This window comes from Pleurodeles waltl, chromosome 9, assembly GCF_031143425.1.
Source record: "Pleurodeles waltl isolate 20211129_DDA chromosome 9, aPleWal1.hap1.20221129, whole genome shotgun sequence".
Classification (NCBI taxonomy): Eukaryota; Metazoa; Chordata; class Amphibia; order Caudata; family Salamandridae; genus Pleurodeles; species Pleurodeles waltl.
This window is the reverse complement of record NC_090448.1, coordinates 1,143,716,712-1,143,733,001: the sequence shown is the minus strand read 5'-3', so window position 1 is coordinate 1,143,733,001 and position 16,290 is coordinate 1,143,716,712. Positions and strand designations below refer to the sequence as shown.

The window sequence follows — 16,290 nt, the reverse complement described above, 5'->3', positions numbered from 1 at the left end:
CACTTTGGCTGGTGCAAAACAGCCAGCCAAAGGCACTGCTCCAGTCCTCTGCTGCCAATCGGCAGCAAAGTACACGCCCAGCATGTCTGTGGGCTGGTGCGCGCTGCACCATTAAAAATAAAATGGCAACGAAATCTTTTCATTTCCATTATATTTTTGCCTGTGTGGCTCACAGCGGGCGTTGGGGGACACTCTCCCACCCTTAAAAAGAATCCGCACCTGGTTTAATCATAAAACTCTGGTCCCCAACTGTGTATCTTTCCAGCAAGAAGACACAATGACAAGGTTTTGAAAGGTTGCTGTGGGTGTGTTACATACACTGGAATCTAATTCGCTCTCTTCAGGAGCATAAGACTTTGGTTTCCGCTGTTCTCCATGCTATAAGAACCGTATGTGGCGGCATGCTGGAAAAGCTACCCATGACTTTGTATTCACCTGGATTCAAGAAATGGAAAAAAGTTGACCCCTAACCGAAGGCTGAACAGAAAACCCTGCACACATGAGGAAACATGCACATAAATGGAGATGGTTCTTGTGCAGCATCTGGTTAAACTAGAATGTACATTCCCGTATTAGCGTGCTCCCAGTGCGGGGTCTTGGAGTTGCGCTCACTCAACTGGATACATAGGACATGATGCTGTCACTGGAATCAGAGGGACATGATGCTGGTGATCCAACACATTTAGGTCTGCTTGATATCATCTAACGTGCTGCACATATTTGACAACAACAAGTAGGTGAACTATGAAACTGAGTGAATGGCCAATTTCCATTTGATATTTATGGAACGTTAGATACACGACTTGGCTATAGCACACCTATTTGAGTCAGCGGTGGGACCCTGAATGCTAATACTAAATGATAACTTTGCATGTCAATGTTGCTTCAACAACCACATCATAGTCTAACATATGTGTCAGTCTCCCTTATACCAGCACAGATAACAGCGACCCTTTTGTCAAGTTATATTTTTTATTATAGTTTTGGTGGAATGTAATTTGCTTCTGGATTGAATAGTAATTGCACTCTAATGTTTAGCTTATACTTGTGTGATGAGCAGAAGTCCTCTTGATGCCTTTTAAGTGGTGCATACTAATTTACAATGCTGGTTTAGCTTCACAATAGAATCAATGTCTTGCCTGTTGGCTTGTATTAGTTCAACAGTGTCAGTCTTGAAGTCCTGTTGTTGCATTTGGCACTAAACTGTCTGTATCTGTCCTCAACTGATGCCAATGTTTGTTAAAAGTTTTTTTGTCATAATGGTTTATTGTTGTTAATCCCTTGTGCTAATTGTATGTGTTAGTTCGTAACCCTTTGTGCTGAATTTCTTGTTACAGCCTGAAAATATTTAAGTTCATGTTCTGCATGATTATAGATACCAGCAGTCAGGATAATGATCTTCACTATAGTTGATCCAGCAATAACTTGTATGTGCTTAACTTGAATGCTGTTCTTTCACCTGAGGCACAGTGGTTGCCAAGTGGTTGAAGAGCAGTTGCAGATTGAGATGAAGAGTGGTTGCAGATTGTTTGCAGAGAGGTTGCAGAGTGGTTAAAGAGAAGTTACGAGTGGTTGCAGAGTAGCTGCAGAGTAGTTGCACAGTCATTGAAGAGTGGTTGCAGAGTGGTTGCCCACCAAGAACTAAGGACTCTACCCAGTTGACCCCAGGACAAGCAGGTCTCCCCAAGGGCCAGTGAAGCAACTTCCCCTGCTGGCTAGAGGTCACCACCAGGAGTAAAATGAGTCCAGGTTTGTCAAAATCAGCCCAAAGGGGCTCAAGTTATGGAATTTTAGAGATTGAGAGCCTTTGACCTTTTCTTGCCTCAAATCACGTGGGGCTCCACCGCCGCTTCACCACTTACCCCATGCGACGGGTCAGGGCCCAGGGGTCATAACAGATTTTATTTATTTTTTCTCTGCATGGGTTCTTTTGTGGGGATCCCAATTTGGACTCTCAATTGTCCCGGGAACCCCAACCTTCCAGCACTTTATGCAAAAAGGGAGGCGGGACCCCAACCCCCAAAACTAAGGACTATGAGGGAAGCACCATTGCACCCCCCATGGCAGTGGCCTCGCCTCCAGTCCCCCATGTCCATGTTGGAGGGCAGGATAGCCACCCTAGAAGACCGCTCCCTTCCCCAATAGGGGGCCGAGAGATAGAAGCTGCCACACTCGGAGGTCTGGGCCATGCAGGAGCCAGTGGGGCTCCCTTGCTGCCCCCAACATGAGGAGCCCTGGAGAAAATAAAAGGAGGAAATACAACAAAAAAAGAAGTGGGATTCCTGCAGAGAGGGAGGCCCAGTGTATAATATTCACTTCTCCCGGATGAAGCGTTACATGATGCCCTGCAGGCCTTTTCCCTTTGCACACTTTTCTCTCCTCGTGGTGGCCACAGGATGGCAGAGGTACTACCAACAAAATAATGGAAGCATGGGGGAGGCTGCAAGAGCTCCCCCCCGAAGCGTCTTTGGGACTAAGACTATGTTTGCGGGGTTCTAGAAACTAGGAACCTCTAAACCTTTTAACAATGTTTTAATGCACTCCCAGGGCTGGATCTTTGGCTCTTCAGCTTAGAGTGCTGCACCCTCTAGGGGTTTACTTTATGGTTGCATTTATTATGGCTTGAAAGTGTACAAATGACATACATGTACAGAAGCACCCTCTAGGGGCTCCATCTATGGTTGCATGTAATATAGTCAAAATGTGATTCCCTCTAGGGGCATGTTTTGGAAAGTTTATTAAAAAAAATACACACGTTTTGCACATTTTAAATTCTTTATTGAGATAATGTTGTCAATGATAACTGGTCATAGTGTACATGTTTTATTATCAGTAATAAGTGTGTTTGTGATATTTGTGTTGATGATTGCATTTACATGCAAAATGAAGTCTTTCTCATGTGGGTTGTTGAGCTTGAACCTTTGACCAAAGCCAGTAGGCTTACTTTATATGTTTGTATGTTCCCTTCAGGTGGTCGAAGGTGATTATGCAATATCTTATGGTATTTTCTATCTATCAATGTTTAAATTTGTAAATTACGGCATATTATTTAGTAGTGTGTGCGTAATAAATGTACCACCTCCCCTGAGTAGACCTTGGACTGCTCAGCTTCGCTACCCTGAGGAAGTCAAGTGCTTCAATGGGGTGCTTGGTTCCCAGTAAGGAGAGTTGTGGACCTATTACTTGTGTAGGCCACACAAATAACCCAATTTCCTACACTTGTCCTATGGAGAATAAATACCACATTTTTCAGGACAACAACAAAATACAACCCTGCAGTCTCCAAGAGGGTTTCGCCTTCAAGTAAGGGTCTCACATCAGATCGCTTCCTTGCAGGTTTGCCTAATCCGTGTGCAGTGGATGGTTAGTTCAAGAAGCAAATACTCTATCCACTTGGCACTTGTATTTGCAAGGATGCTTGATTTCAGCATCATAGTAACAGATGTCGAAGCATAGACCGATTTCATTCAACTTAATTTATCATTTACTGATTAGGGGCAGCATAATATGACTGTCTGTTCAATTGTATCAGCGGGCGTGCGAAGGCCTTAATGATTATAGCCTCGCAAATGTAGCTTTGATCCTTCGTACTGTGTCAACAGATATCAGGCATGGATTGCAGGTTGTGGGGGGGGGGGTCGTTTTAGTGAGTGTCATTGTTAGCATCTTATCCTATTCATAGCAAATTATTCTGTGGGGTAGTCTTTCTCGAGTGCATTGATGTATTGTGCGCATGATGCACTGGTCCTCTGGTCCTCTCTGTCTGACTGAACTATGGAGAGGGCATAGCGGAGGAACTAGGAGGGTGTAAGTGGCCTGTTGTGATACTGCTGTGCTGTTTTTACACCTCAAGTCTCTACTATAGGAGCAGCCATAGAACCAATAGAACAAGGGTGTATACTACTGCAAAGCAACAGCTTCTGATTAACCATCAATATTAAAAGTAATTTATCAGTTCAGCACAATACATAGCCAATGAATAGTCATGGGCATCTTGCTAGCAAGAAAGGATTGTGGCTCCAAAACTTAATCGGTGCATGGATATACGCAGCACACACGTTGATTGATTGCAGCACATACAATACATGCTTGGTGTATGGTGTGAATAAAAAGTGCTCAAAACTATGGTGTCGGTGCAAAAAGTGATTACAGACGAAAAAGAAAAATGGCGAAAAGAACACAGATAATTTCTTTGTGCGTCCTGTACAGAATGGTGTTTGTAAAAAAGAGGAAAAGTAAAAAAAAAATGTTGCAAACATTTTGTGTACAAAATCAGTCCATGGTTGCCTTTTCCAGCTCAATGTCTGTCCACCGCATTATGACCCTCGTCAAGAATGCAGTTAAACATAAACCGAAAAATAATACTGTATAATCAATTGCATCAATATGATTGGCTCTTGGGGGTGGGGGGATGGGGGAGGGATTCAGGATTCTGATGGTGAACAAAAGGGACTAGAAGCTGGTGAGGGGATTTTCTCAGTGACCAGGGAAAATGTCAGCATGGCCACCAAGGTCAGTTTGCAGGAGGGAATGCTATCGGGAAAGAAAGCCTTAGCCAGGCTCACTGGAATTACGCCATTGTGCGGCCGCTGTGTTTTTTGCATGATTATGGTTTTAGCTGCATTTTTCACATAGTCTATCACCTGCTGCGTAATCTGCAGATTTTAACAAAAAAAAATTTTCTAGCGCAAACAGTTCAAACGTTACTGAAAACGCAGCAACACGTGTTGCCGCACAATGGAAGGCCCTTTGCAGAAGTTGACTGGTCACCTTTCTGTTGTTTCTATGTTTGAGTGCTAAACTGGTACTAATGAGGTGCAGCCTGTGCCTGGACAGGGTTAACAAGTGTAAAAATGTCAAAATAATGAAGTAATGCTATCAGAAATTGTGCCACATTATGTTGCATAATTTGAGTTTTCTTGCTGCATAATTTAGTCACCTCTGCCGCATAATTTGATGCTTTCCTGCCGCATAGTTGCAGTGACCCTGACTTTGTGTAATGGCATTATTGCTGGTAGAAGAGAGCGTGTGGCAGGAGCCACTCAGGGATGAATAATAGACATGTTCTGCATAGAAAATCTGGCTCAGTACGGGAGGTAGAGTCCTCCCGAAGAAGAATGTGCCGTATTAGCGCAAACTCTAGGAAAGAACCAACAGGAGACTGTCAAATGGCCATTCATCAGTTTCTGCCCCCATTCTTCACCATTGGAATCCCAACTCTTCCCTCCCAAGGACAAATCTTATTGATTCAATTGATTATACGGAGCTCTATATCAGTTGGTGCTCAGTTTAACTCCATTCTTGTCCTGATGACGACCTGATAACTTGATGAAGGCCGAAACCCCATCAACAGCTACTCGTCTGGAAAAGACAATTATTTACTGTTTTTGTACGGAAAACGTTTCCAATACTTTTGGACATTTGCTCCTTTTGGAAAAAACATTCTGTACATGACGTAAAAAGAAATGATCTGTTATTTTCGCCATTTCCCTTTTTTGACTGTGATCACATTTTGCGCTGCCTGTGCGATTTTCGAGCACAATATACTGTGCGCTTATTGTATTGTATGTAATTAATCAATATGTGTGTGATGCAGATATCTATGTATAGATTAAGAAGATCACTTTTTCAAGAGAATATTTTTTCGGGTCACAATTCTTTCTTACTTGTAAGATGCTTATAAAAAAAGATTGGCTAAGTATTTATTGTGATAAATTACTTTACTATTGATATGTACTCAGTCGGACGTTGTAGTTTTACAATTGACTGTTGCTGTTTGCAGCCTCCTCGTGCCACCTCCTACCCCCATCCCCCAGTTCTTCATTCAAAGAGATCCTGGCAGGTGGTTCCAATGCGGAGAAAGGATCGCAGCAGACAGAGGACAGCTTGTGTAAGATGATGCTCTGTGTCTCTTCACACACAGGACCCCCATGCTGTTTTCCTCCTGACGTCTCTTTCAGTCTATTGGCAGCTAGAAGTTTTATTGTCTTTCTGTACTGAGAACTCAAAGCATGCCGCATCTGCAGTGACTCAAAGCGTGCATGCTTCACTGAAGGCTGCTAGAGACATCTGGCAGGGGTTATTTCATATGGTACGATTTAATGTGCCAACTACAAGGTGCACAGAGCTCAGCCCACACGATGGAAATGTGAAGGAAAGTGGGAATGTGTTGGTAAGGACGGTTATGAAAAAGAAAATGTAGCTTAACCAGAACAATCTAGGTAACTTTGTTGCCCAAGCAGTGTCAAGGAACGGCAGGAGGTATCAATCTTCAGGTAAACTAACTTTAAAGAACTTTACTTAAAAATAAATGAGGAGTAACTGCAAACAATATCGCACAAGCGAGGAATCGCTAAGGCAGTTAAAGCGGTAAAGTAATTCCCCTTTGTGTCATACGTGTGATTGCACCTCAGGGGTGGATTGATTGCACAGTTGATGCTACATATGTGATGGACGGGGGAGCAATGCAGCTCACCGCTTAAGGTTTCTCCATAAAACGAATGGTCCAAATATAAAAATATCACACTACGAAATAGATGACATCTCCCTTTTCTTAATTAAAAAGTGGTGATTCCAATGTATTTTATGTCACTCAGGCAAATCAGGAAAAATATAAGTATTTGAGAAGACTGTCTTTGCATCAGTCCCCTTTTTCATTTGTTTTTTTACATGTATTGTATCGCTGAGACCATAGTTCGGAGCAAATGAGAAAAAGGTCATCTATGACTTATATAGAATGACTCTATCTATGTACCTTTGAATACAGCTATTTCGAGTTTGGTGACCCCCAGACAAGGTGAAGTTGGAGTGCATTGATGCACCAGAACACCCAGTCCCATCCCGCTGGACCCGCTGTGCTTGGCCTTCCTCTACGTGCAGTGACTGCTGGCCTCAGGGCGTGGTGGATTCTGGAGGCAGGACATCCATTGTAGAATCTGCATATAATTTGGCAGGCAGTTAGCATGTAAAGCCCAGTTCTGGACTCTCAAATTTCACTCAGATCCATCAAATGGCATCAACCTTATTCGTACATCAAAGTTATGATGACACCCCCTTTGCTTTGCTTTCACGTGCCACTTGAGAGATCTAATGGACACCACTTCAAACTTGGGACTCCAGAGTTCATGGCCATTCATCAAACAGCAGCAAAGATATTAGCATGTGAAAACTTTTTTTTGCCCCTTAAGTTTAGCCGACCTTGAAGGAACTGTGCGACCTTGACCTACATTCAACAGACTGTTGAAAAGTTATAAGGAAGTCAAAGATACACTCTTTACATGACACATTATTCTTGCTTAGACACTGATGTCATTGATGACATGACTGTTGATCTCATATGTGATCTCATCAGTGATGATGATTTCATCTGAGATTTCTTCAGTGATGATGTAGTTCGAGATGCCATCAGTGATCTGAGGGAATGAGGGGTTTGCATAGCACACAATACCTGCCAAGTTTCAGAGGTGTGTAGGTTTGGATGTGGGACCATAGCCTCATTTCCCTTTTGTGTTTTTCCATCAATTCTTACAGCGAGTGAAAGATTAAGAGGGCCATTCAGAATTTAGTGGACTTGCCGTCCCGTGCCTGATGTGGCAGAGGCAGCACCCCAGCCCCCCTGCGAAGAAAATGTAAAGATGCTGTTTTAGTGTCTCCCTGCTCCAGGACGAGCAACAATGGGGCAACAAACTGTTATGAAAAGTCAGCCACATGCAATGGTGGCAGAGCTTCCATGAAGCAGGATTCAATTATAGACCCCCCAGAGCAGGGGTACACCATACGAAAAAAAAGTAACTAATCTCCCCCAAAAGTCAGGAGTATTATCCGAGTGCCACAGGGAATTTGTTGCAGGATGGGACCACCATCGTCTAAATATCAGTCTTGACATAGTAGTGTCGGAGGAGATGTCTTACATAGGACCGCCCTTCCAACAACATTCCGGTGAGTGTTGGATCGCACAATGGTTTTCATACAGACGGAAGAGGAGGTGGCTCAGTCACCAGGAAAACCAGGTTTCACTGACCTATAAGTGAGGTGGGAAGCCGCGAAGAGGGCAGACCGACCATCCACTAAATTATTGTGAATCTTCTGGTCCCAATCTCCTTTATATTAGAGTCTAAATATATATTTAGAATTGTAACAAAGTAACATTTGAATATTCTAAAAAAGGGACTGGTAGAAGTGACATGATTTAAATACTGTTGCATTGCAAAGATGGAATTTAATGATGTCAAAGAATATGTGGCAGATTTTGTCTTTCTCATGCATATTGAATATGTAGGACTTAGACAAGTACATCTTGACATATGAACTGTGCCTTCTGTAATAAAAAGTACATGTCTTCTCATGGGATGGAACAAATCCAAATGAACAAGAAATCTGTGGGTGCAGGCTGTTTTCTTTTTTGTTAATTGATCATGAGAACCTTGTATGATTGAAATATTCTTCCGCTTTGATTTTGCAGCTTCATTGCATTCTCGGAACAATATGTAGAATTTGACCCCTTCCTGACCCCGGCAGATCCTTCCAACCCATGGATAAGCGATGACATGACGCTCTGGGACTTAGAAATGAGGTAAGAATTAGAATCTCATTATTGACTGGTCTGTGGGTGCAATGGTTGTCTTACAGCATCCTAGAACTGGCACATTTAGAGGTATTAAGAGGTTATAACCAATTATACGTACCACAGACATATAGACAACTGGCACCAAGAATTACCAAAGATATTCACAACGTTTGCACTATTATAGTTTATTTATTAAACCACTTTTACCAATAGCACTTAACAGTATAACAGTACAAAGACAATGTAAGGGTTATTCTTGGCAATGGTCAGGTAAAGTCCAGTAGCAAGTATTCAGCAAATGACACCTTAAGAGAAGTTTAAACAAATGTAATGAAGGAGCACATTTTACTGACACCTGAAGTTGGTGCCAAAGTCAAGGTGTCAGGAACTCAAAGAATGAAATGAGATAAGGCACCAGGATGGGGAGGTGTGACTAATAGACATTGGGAGGCAAAACCCAAGGTGTGATGAAGAACATATGGAGAAATTCGAGAAGAGCAATAAAGAGAAGCCAAATGAGGGTAACATGTAAAGACATAACCAACACAATTTGCACTGTAGGAAGAACTGAAGCTGTCTGAGGTGAATCATATAGGAAGGGGCATCTATAGAGGATGTGATGTATTTAGGCAGACGCACATCCAGAGATGCACTATAGTAATGGCTGGAAGACACCATCATTTGAAGAAATAACTTCAACGATGAAGAGGGAATAAATTGTTTAATTTTGCAAATGTTTGACACTTGGAAAAAGCAAGCTTATATAACTTAAGCAATCCAAAGAGAAATGTCTGAGGAAAATTTAGACAACACAGGTTTCAGGCAAAGGAGGCTTAAGGAATGGAAACAGAAGAGAAGTAAACAGCCAGAGTAGAGCAAGTTGAGTAGGCCAGAAAGAAAATAAATTCAGTTTTAGTAGGAGTAAACTCAAGAAAGTAAGAAGTCGTCCAAGAATCAATTGCAGCCAGGCAAGTTGAGATATGTTCCTGAAGAGAGATAGAAAAAGAAGAAAAGGAAAAGACAAACTGAGAATCACCCACATAAATATGAGAGTCCAGACCATGGCCATAAACAAAATGAAATAGAGAAACAGTACGTAAAAAGAAAAGGAGGGTGTCTAGAGCTGATCCCTCTGGAACCGTGAAGTAGAGTGGGTAGAATGTAGAAGCAGCACCATTACATGAAAATTAAAACAAAAAACAAAAAAAAACAATCAGAAAGATAGGATGTGAACCAGCAAATTCCCTAATACCCAAAGAGGAAAAAACATAAAGAAGCCCTTGATCATCCACCTTGCCCAAAGCAGCACGACGGTTAAGAAGGATCAAACTAGAGGATTGTTTATTGTTTATCAGAGAAGAAAATTAGTAACTGAAAGTAAATAGGTTTTAGAGGAAGGACCACAATACCAGATTGTACAAGTGACATACTGTGGTCATAAAGAAAGGTTAAGAGTTGAGAGGAGAAAACATGTTTTAAAGACATTTTTTTAAGTAAAGGGAGTGAAGAAATAGGTCTGTAGTTAGAAAGATCGTTTGAGTAAAAGAAGATTTGTTTAACAGGGGAGGAATAATAACTGTTTATTAAGAAAGTAAACAGAGGCAATAGGAAGATAGAAATAAAAAATAACAAGACTAAGTTGGGGCAACAGAACAAAAAAGAGACTTAACTAGAGTAGATGGAAGAGATCTGTGTGCGAAATAGTAGGTTAAATCACCCGAAAAATGGCTATGACTCCAGAGTCAGAAAAAAAGGAAAACGAATTAAGACAATGCAGGTAGATATCAGAAACAGATGGGGAATGTGGTTCAGAGCTACAAAATCAATGAAGGTTCAAGAAATTGAAGAAGAGGAGAATGAGGCACATATATTTGGGGCCTTAGCTTTAAAGTAAGCTGCAGAATCTTTAGCAGATCCATTAGATGAAAGAGAGGAGCCAGTATCAGGAGAGGAAAGCACACTATTGTGGGTTGAAAATAATCAATGGGCATCACAAGCCTAAACCAAAAAGGACTTTAAAGAAAGAGTATTTTGCTGTTTTCATTTGGGGTTGTACCTGCTATGAATGGATGAAAATGACACAAGTGGCAATCTGTCTGGTGCTTGTGCCTTATGCATCCAAATGATGAACAGAAGTGCAAAACAAACATAACTCATAACCCAAGCCTGAGGAAGTTTCCAGTGGATTTAGAACCTTTCAGTGGGGCAAGAGAGTCTGGAACAGAGGACACTGAACCAGGAAGAAGAGAAGAGGCAATATTAAAAAACAAAGTAGAGAAATCATCCAGCAACTGTCCTGAATTAGGATCAAAAGCTGCCACATGGGCCGGAGAGACATGTTTGGAATTCCAAAAAAAAGAGGCAGAGAGGGGGAAGGAAGGTGAGGGCAGGAAATGTAATGGATTTACGAGTAATGGCGATAAGATGGAGGATACAAAGAAGATGCAGATTGAGAAGGTTTTTTAGTGGAAGGAAAATAAATAAGATCCAAAATACCATCCAGACTATGGGTGTGAGAAAGCACACTGTGGTATTCAGAGCTGTGGCAAATGTGGTATTATTTGCAAGCAACCATATTTTGGTAATAGAGAGAAATAGTGGGTTTTAAAACACTATCTATTTGTTGAAATGTAGTACTTCCATGCACTCAGCCAAACATATCATAGATTTCAAGTTTGTAAATCTCTTTAAATCCAAGTGGAAGCAACCTGACCATAACCTGCTTGCTTGCTGCACAATTTGTGGACTCCAATAAAATTCTTCCTAGCTAAAACTGATAAAAAGTTATTAAAACTATACACACTCGGTCTAATGCTGCACCAGACATTTTAAAAAGCTTACCTAGCCACCAACGTTTGATTAATCAGCAATTTAGATAGGTGACGGTGTTAGCCAGATAGTGTATATAGCCATTTGATTAAGAGATCAAATGCAATGGGTCTCTCTAATAACACAAATTCATGTCCACATCACCAAAACCTCTGAAAGCTGCATTTATTTCAACAGAGTAATAAGAATCCCCAATATGATGCATCAGTGTGTAAGATTTCATAAGTGAGAATCGTATAAAATAAGCATGAAGTGGACTACAATAGGCTTCCTAGTCCGCATAACTTGGTTCTCCGGTGTGATATCATTTCATTGGCCCAGGATGTGGCTGACAAACTGTTGCCTAGAACTTGCTCATGAATTGCCATTTTAGAAACCTTAAAACCAGAGGGATTAAACAAGGCATACAATTTCTCATTGGGGATTCCTTTGTGTAGGCGTAGCAACAGCTGCACGAGGAACCCCAAGTAGTGAGTCATAGGAACTAAAGAGAATGTCGAATGGCGAATGAGAATAAGACATACGTGTTTGGATTCAGGGAGATGCTGATGTGGACCAGGTGCCAAAAAGTGCCCCATTTAAAATGTATTGATACAATCTAAAAGGTGTAAACAGGATTTCCACTGCTTTTTGGCAGATGTCTTCCACCCTCTAAATCAGACCCATGTCTTTAGTTTCAACCGTACGCTTAATTGTGAGCAGCAAAACCTTACAAAGGTGCCGCGAGGAGGCTATGATTTGCAGAGCACAAGGGTATAGTAGTCTCTTATGAACTATGAGAAGGACTAACTAGGCTTGAATTAGTTATTACTGAAACATGATTTTTGTACATAAATCCATAGGTGTAATTGTAATGTTGATTTGCTTATAGCTACAAGTCCCTCATGAAGAGATAGTGAAAACCCCAAAAAGCATTCGGTTCAACATACATGGGCAGGAATGCATTTTGAAACCAGCTTCAAAATAAGTTTGAAAAGATATTAATTGGAGGAGCAGCGCGACACTAATTAAAGAAACCAAATCAAAACACTATGTATAGTGTGCCTTTGATGAGTGGATTATACTCCCTGCTATGGTACTGTGTTTTAAGGTTCTCCAGCACATGGGTGGGTGATACATAGGCCCTCATTACAACCCTGGTGGTCAAAGACCGCCAGGGCTGTTTCGACGGTTGCACCGCCAACAGGCTGGCGGTGCAAAGTTTGGGATTACGACCGCGGCGGAAGCACGGCGGTTGCACCGCCGGGACCGGCGGTTTACCGCCACATTGGTCCAGCGGTTGTAATCCGCCAGGGCAGCATTGCTTGCAGCGCTGCCCAGGGGATTACGAGACCCCCTCCCACCAGCCTTTTCATGGCGGTAAGAACCACCATGAAAAGGCTGGCGGAAAGGGGAGTCGCAGGGCCCCTGCCACGGCCCCATGGAGCATTTCACTGTCTGCATAGCAGACAGTAAAAAGCGTGACGGGTGCAACTGCACCAGTCGCACCATCGCAACACCGCCGGCTCCATTTGGAGCCGGCTCCCGTGTTGCGGCCGACATCCCTGCTGACCCGGCGTGCGGAAACTAGGTTTCCACCCGCCAGCCCAGTGGGGATGTCTTAATGGCCACCGCGGGAGTGCGGCCGCATTGGCGGCTGCACGGCGGTTACAACTGCCGCCCGCCAATGTTGTAATGAGGGCCATAGAGCCTACACTCCTCTGAAAGGCTATTTGACATGTCCATTATATAGCTTGACTACAATGTTTGACTACTTGCACATTGTGTTAATAAAATACTGACTGTCTATAAAAAATTACTCTCTATATCTATGCCTAACCTGCCTTTTACCCATTCAACCGTCAGACATTGCGACTTTGCAACCCATCTGTAATAATGCATTACAGTTAGGTAGCTGCACCAGTTTCTTATTCCAGGTGACTGGTGATGTCACAACGAGAGTGCAATGCGAACATTAGAGGCAGGTTTATTTAGCAAAGGCGTGGCTCGTTTAGAAGAACAGAAGTAAAGTTTATCTATAGGTATTTATGTGTTTTTATAATTCCACCTGACCTTCAGTCCAAATGGTAATAAACCGTCCAACCAGTTACCAGAACTAAGTAAAAATATTTCAGAGAGAACTTTCAGAGAGAACTTAGAATATAACATCTCGGTCGAGAGCATTGTACAGTATCCTATTTCCAAAACAGGTAGCTAATGACATTAACTAAACAATAACACTGCACTGAAATGAAAGCATGAAATATAAAACATGTTTGTGACAGTGAGGAATAAAAGAAACACGATCCCTCTGAAGGATTTTTAAATATATTTATTGCCAGCTAGTTCTATTATATATGGTGACGTAAAGTTCTAGTTTCTTGCCTTCCTTCTATAGAAGAACATTAGCATAGACAGTGCTGAGAATTGTTCTGTGTGTCTTACTTGCGGGTCAGCACCAGATATTTGTCAAAGTTATCGCAACTGGGAAACTGTAAAAGAATGTATTTTTTTAAATATGCTAAATTAAATTATTGACTTTAGTAAAGTGAACTCACTAAGCAAGATGCTTCTGTGTGTTAATGCTTAATACTAACCTCTGTTGTGAGCTGAAGATCAGGGGTTTGAATCCCAGGAAGGTTAGCTCAGCCATTCATGTTTCCAAGGTCAGTAACTGAATGCTTGGAAGTGCCAGAGGTATGGGATCAAGCACTATGTGAAACAGGCTATTAGCAGTCATGGCTCGTGACACCGGGAAGGGGCGACGCGGGCGCTGGGATGGGGGAGATGGGGGAGTTTGTAAATTAAAATTTAAGAAAAAATAAAAATAAAAACACTTACCTCCTCCGCCGTGCACCGCTCCTCTGTCCCTCGCCCCTGCTGCAGGCACAGACTCCGAGCCTGCCCTGCGGCCAATCATGACGCTGCTCAAAGCAGCATCGTGATTGGCTGGGAGCGCCTAGTCAGGGCGCTCCCAGGCAGACTGGGAGCCTGTGCAGGCTCTCTCAAGCCCAGCAACTGCGTTGCTGGGCTTGAGAGAGCTACTGCGCATGTGTTTGGCTGGCCCGAGGCGGCTGGCCAAACATACATGAGCAGTGAGGGGGAGTGCTGAGCACTCCCCCCTTGCTGCTCTCTACCCCCGTGGCCCTGCCCCTTCAAAAGAAAAGGATAATAAACAAAGTTTATTATCCTTTTCTTGTAAAGATCTTGCAGCTTCAACTGCCGCTGCTGGCGGGGGGCAACACTCCTCCGCCCTAATGGAGGAGCCGCCCCTGGTTATTAGTGAAATGTTCTAAAAAGGAACAGCAGTCTCAAGGAAAGCTGTACTTTTTCTTTACAGCAGGAAACTGAGTATGCTGACATCACAGGATTTTCCACTGAATACTCAAACAGGCTTTGGCAAAACCAATAGGTCTTGCTTTCAAAATGCCAGGTTATTGGCTTTTCAAATGTTTGTTTGTATTGGCAGTAGCTAATGACAAAATGGCTGCCGGTGTGTTACAATGCAAACGTATGAATGTGTCATGCACGACTGCACGCATGTGGGTGCTTGGAAAAACATCTTTGAATGCACTTTATGTTAAAGAATAGTCATTCCAAAATGGCTAATGAGGCATCTATATATGTGTGTGTGTGTGTGTATGTGTGCATGTGCCATGACATATGCATGGACGTTAAGTCATTCCAAGATGGGTGTCGAACCGCAGGTTGGTGTTTGCATCAATTTCATATCTGTGGCCATTTTGACTGTTGCAACATGGCCAACATTTAGAATGGCAAAGGAAAGAGTACAGGAGCAATAAACAAGCATGTGTAATGCAATGGGTCTCGCGTTTGCTCGAGTTAGAGCTATTAGCATTGTAAATTCCTAACTGGACTTTTCTTGCCACATTAATTGAAAATGTAACAGTTGGCATAAGCAAGTCAATTCAAAGCGCCACAGTCGCCATGAGAGTGAGCGCGAAAGAAAGACACAAAAGAAAAAATAAGTTTGCTTGCAGTCAAACATATCGACAAACATGCAATTATCCATGCAAGAGGGTCGGCCCCAAGGCGGTAACAAAACTGTCCCAAGGAGGGACAAACGTAAAGCATTTACCAATGTCATCAAAAGATTTTTGAAAGGCAAGTCCTCTCAACGAGTGAAAGTGCTGGGCGTGAGGTGGGCGTGGTTAAAAGCCCGCGTAGATACTAACACGCGGGAAAAGCAGCGTTGGTGGGCAGCTATGCTGAACCTAAAAAGGCAACGAGCAGCCTGGAAGGACTTTGCAGCTGGATAGGTGGGGTGGGATGGGAGAGTAGAGAGCAGCATGCTGGGGGCTTGGGGCACTCTAGCGAGGGAAGTGGAAGGGGAAACAAGGTCACAGAGGCAAGAGCGCAACAAGAGCGCAGGAGAGGGAGGATGGAAAGAAGCAGTACACAAGGAGAGACGAGGAAAGGCGCGCTCTCCCATACAGGTTCAAAGGTTAAGAAAAAAAAGTTCTCGTAAATCAGTGGTGAAAGGATACAATACTTGTAATCAGATTACTGTAAAACTGAAATGCTCCTGGGCGGACAAACACAAGAACAGGGAGGAAAGCCATAAAAGCAAGGTGAGGGGCATGAGCTACCCTACAAAGCCATCAAACCACGGGCAAAGGGCTCACTCTACGCAAGCATAATCATGCATAATGTGCTGAGAATGATCCATTTACAACAGACACCACAAGCTGTCTGTAGCAGGACCTAAAAACAGCCAAATTAGGGACTGCCATTCGTCTAATTAGTGCTCCACTCGGTGCCGGGTTTGTAATAATGTATTCTGCAACCTTTAGTAGAATGCAAGTAACAAGCATGTTCTAAACAAATTAAAACCCGATTCCAGGAAAGAAATGTACTGTAGGGGATGTTAAATTGCAATCTTCCTGTGACAAAAG

At 42.7% G+C, this 16,290-nt stretch overlaps 1 protein-coding gene across 2 annotated transcripts in view; it reads left to right on the top strand.

The window, feature by feature from the left end:
- RGS6 (regulator of G protein signaling 6) overlaps positions 1-16,290 on the top strand; it is a 964,496-nt gene that overhangs the window by 758,513 nt on the left and 189,693 nt on the right. For both annotated transcript variants that reach the window (XM_069208950.1, XM_069208949.1), the window contains exon 13: positions 8,462-8,572. In XM_069208950.1, the coding sequence (XP_069065051.1) occupies positions 8,462-8,572 (111 nt within the window). The remainder of the gene's footprint in view (positions 1-8,461; positions 8,573-16,290) is intronic.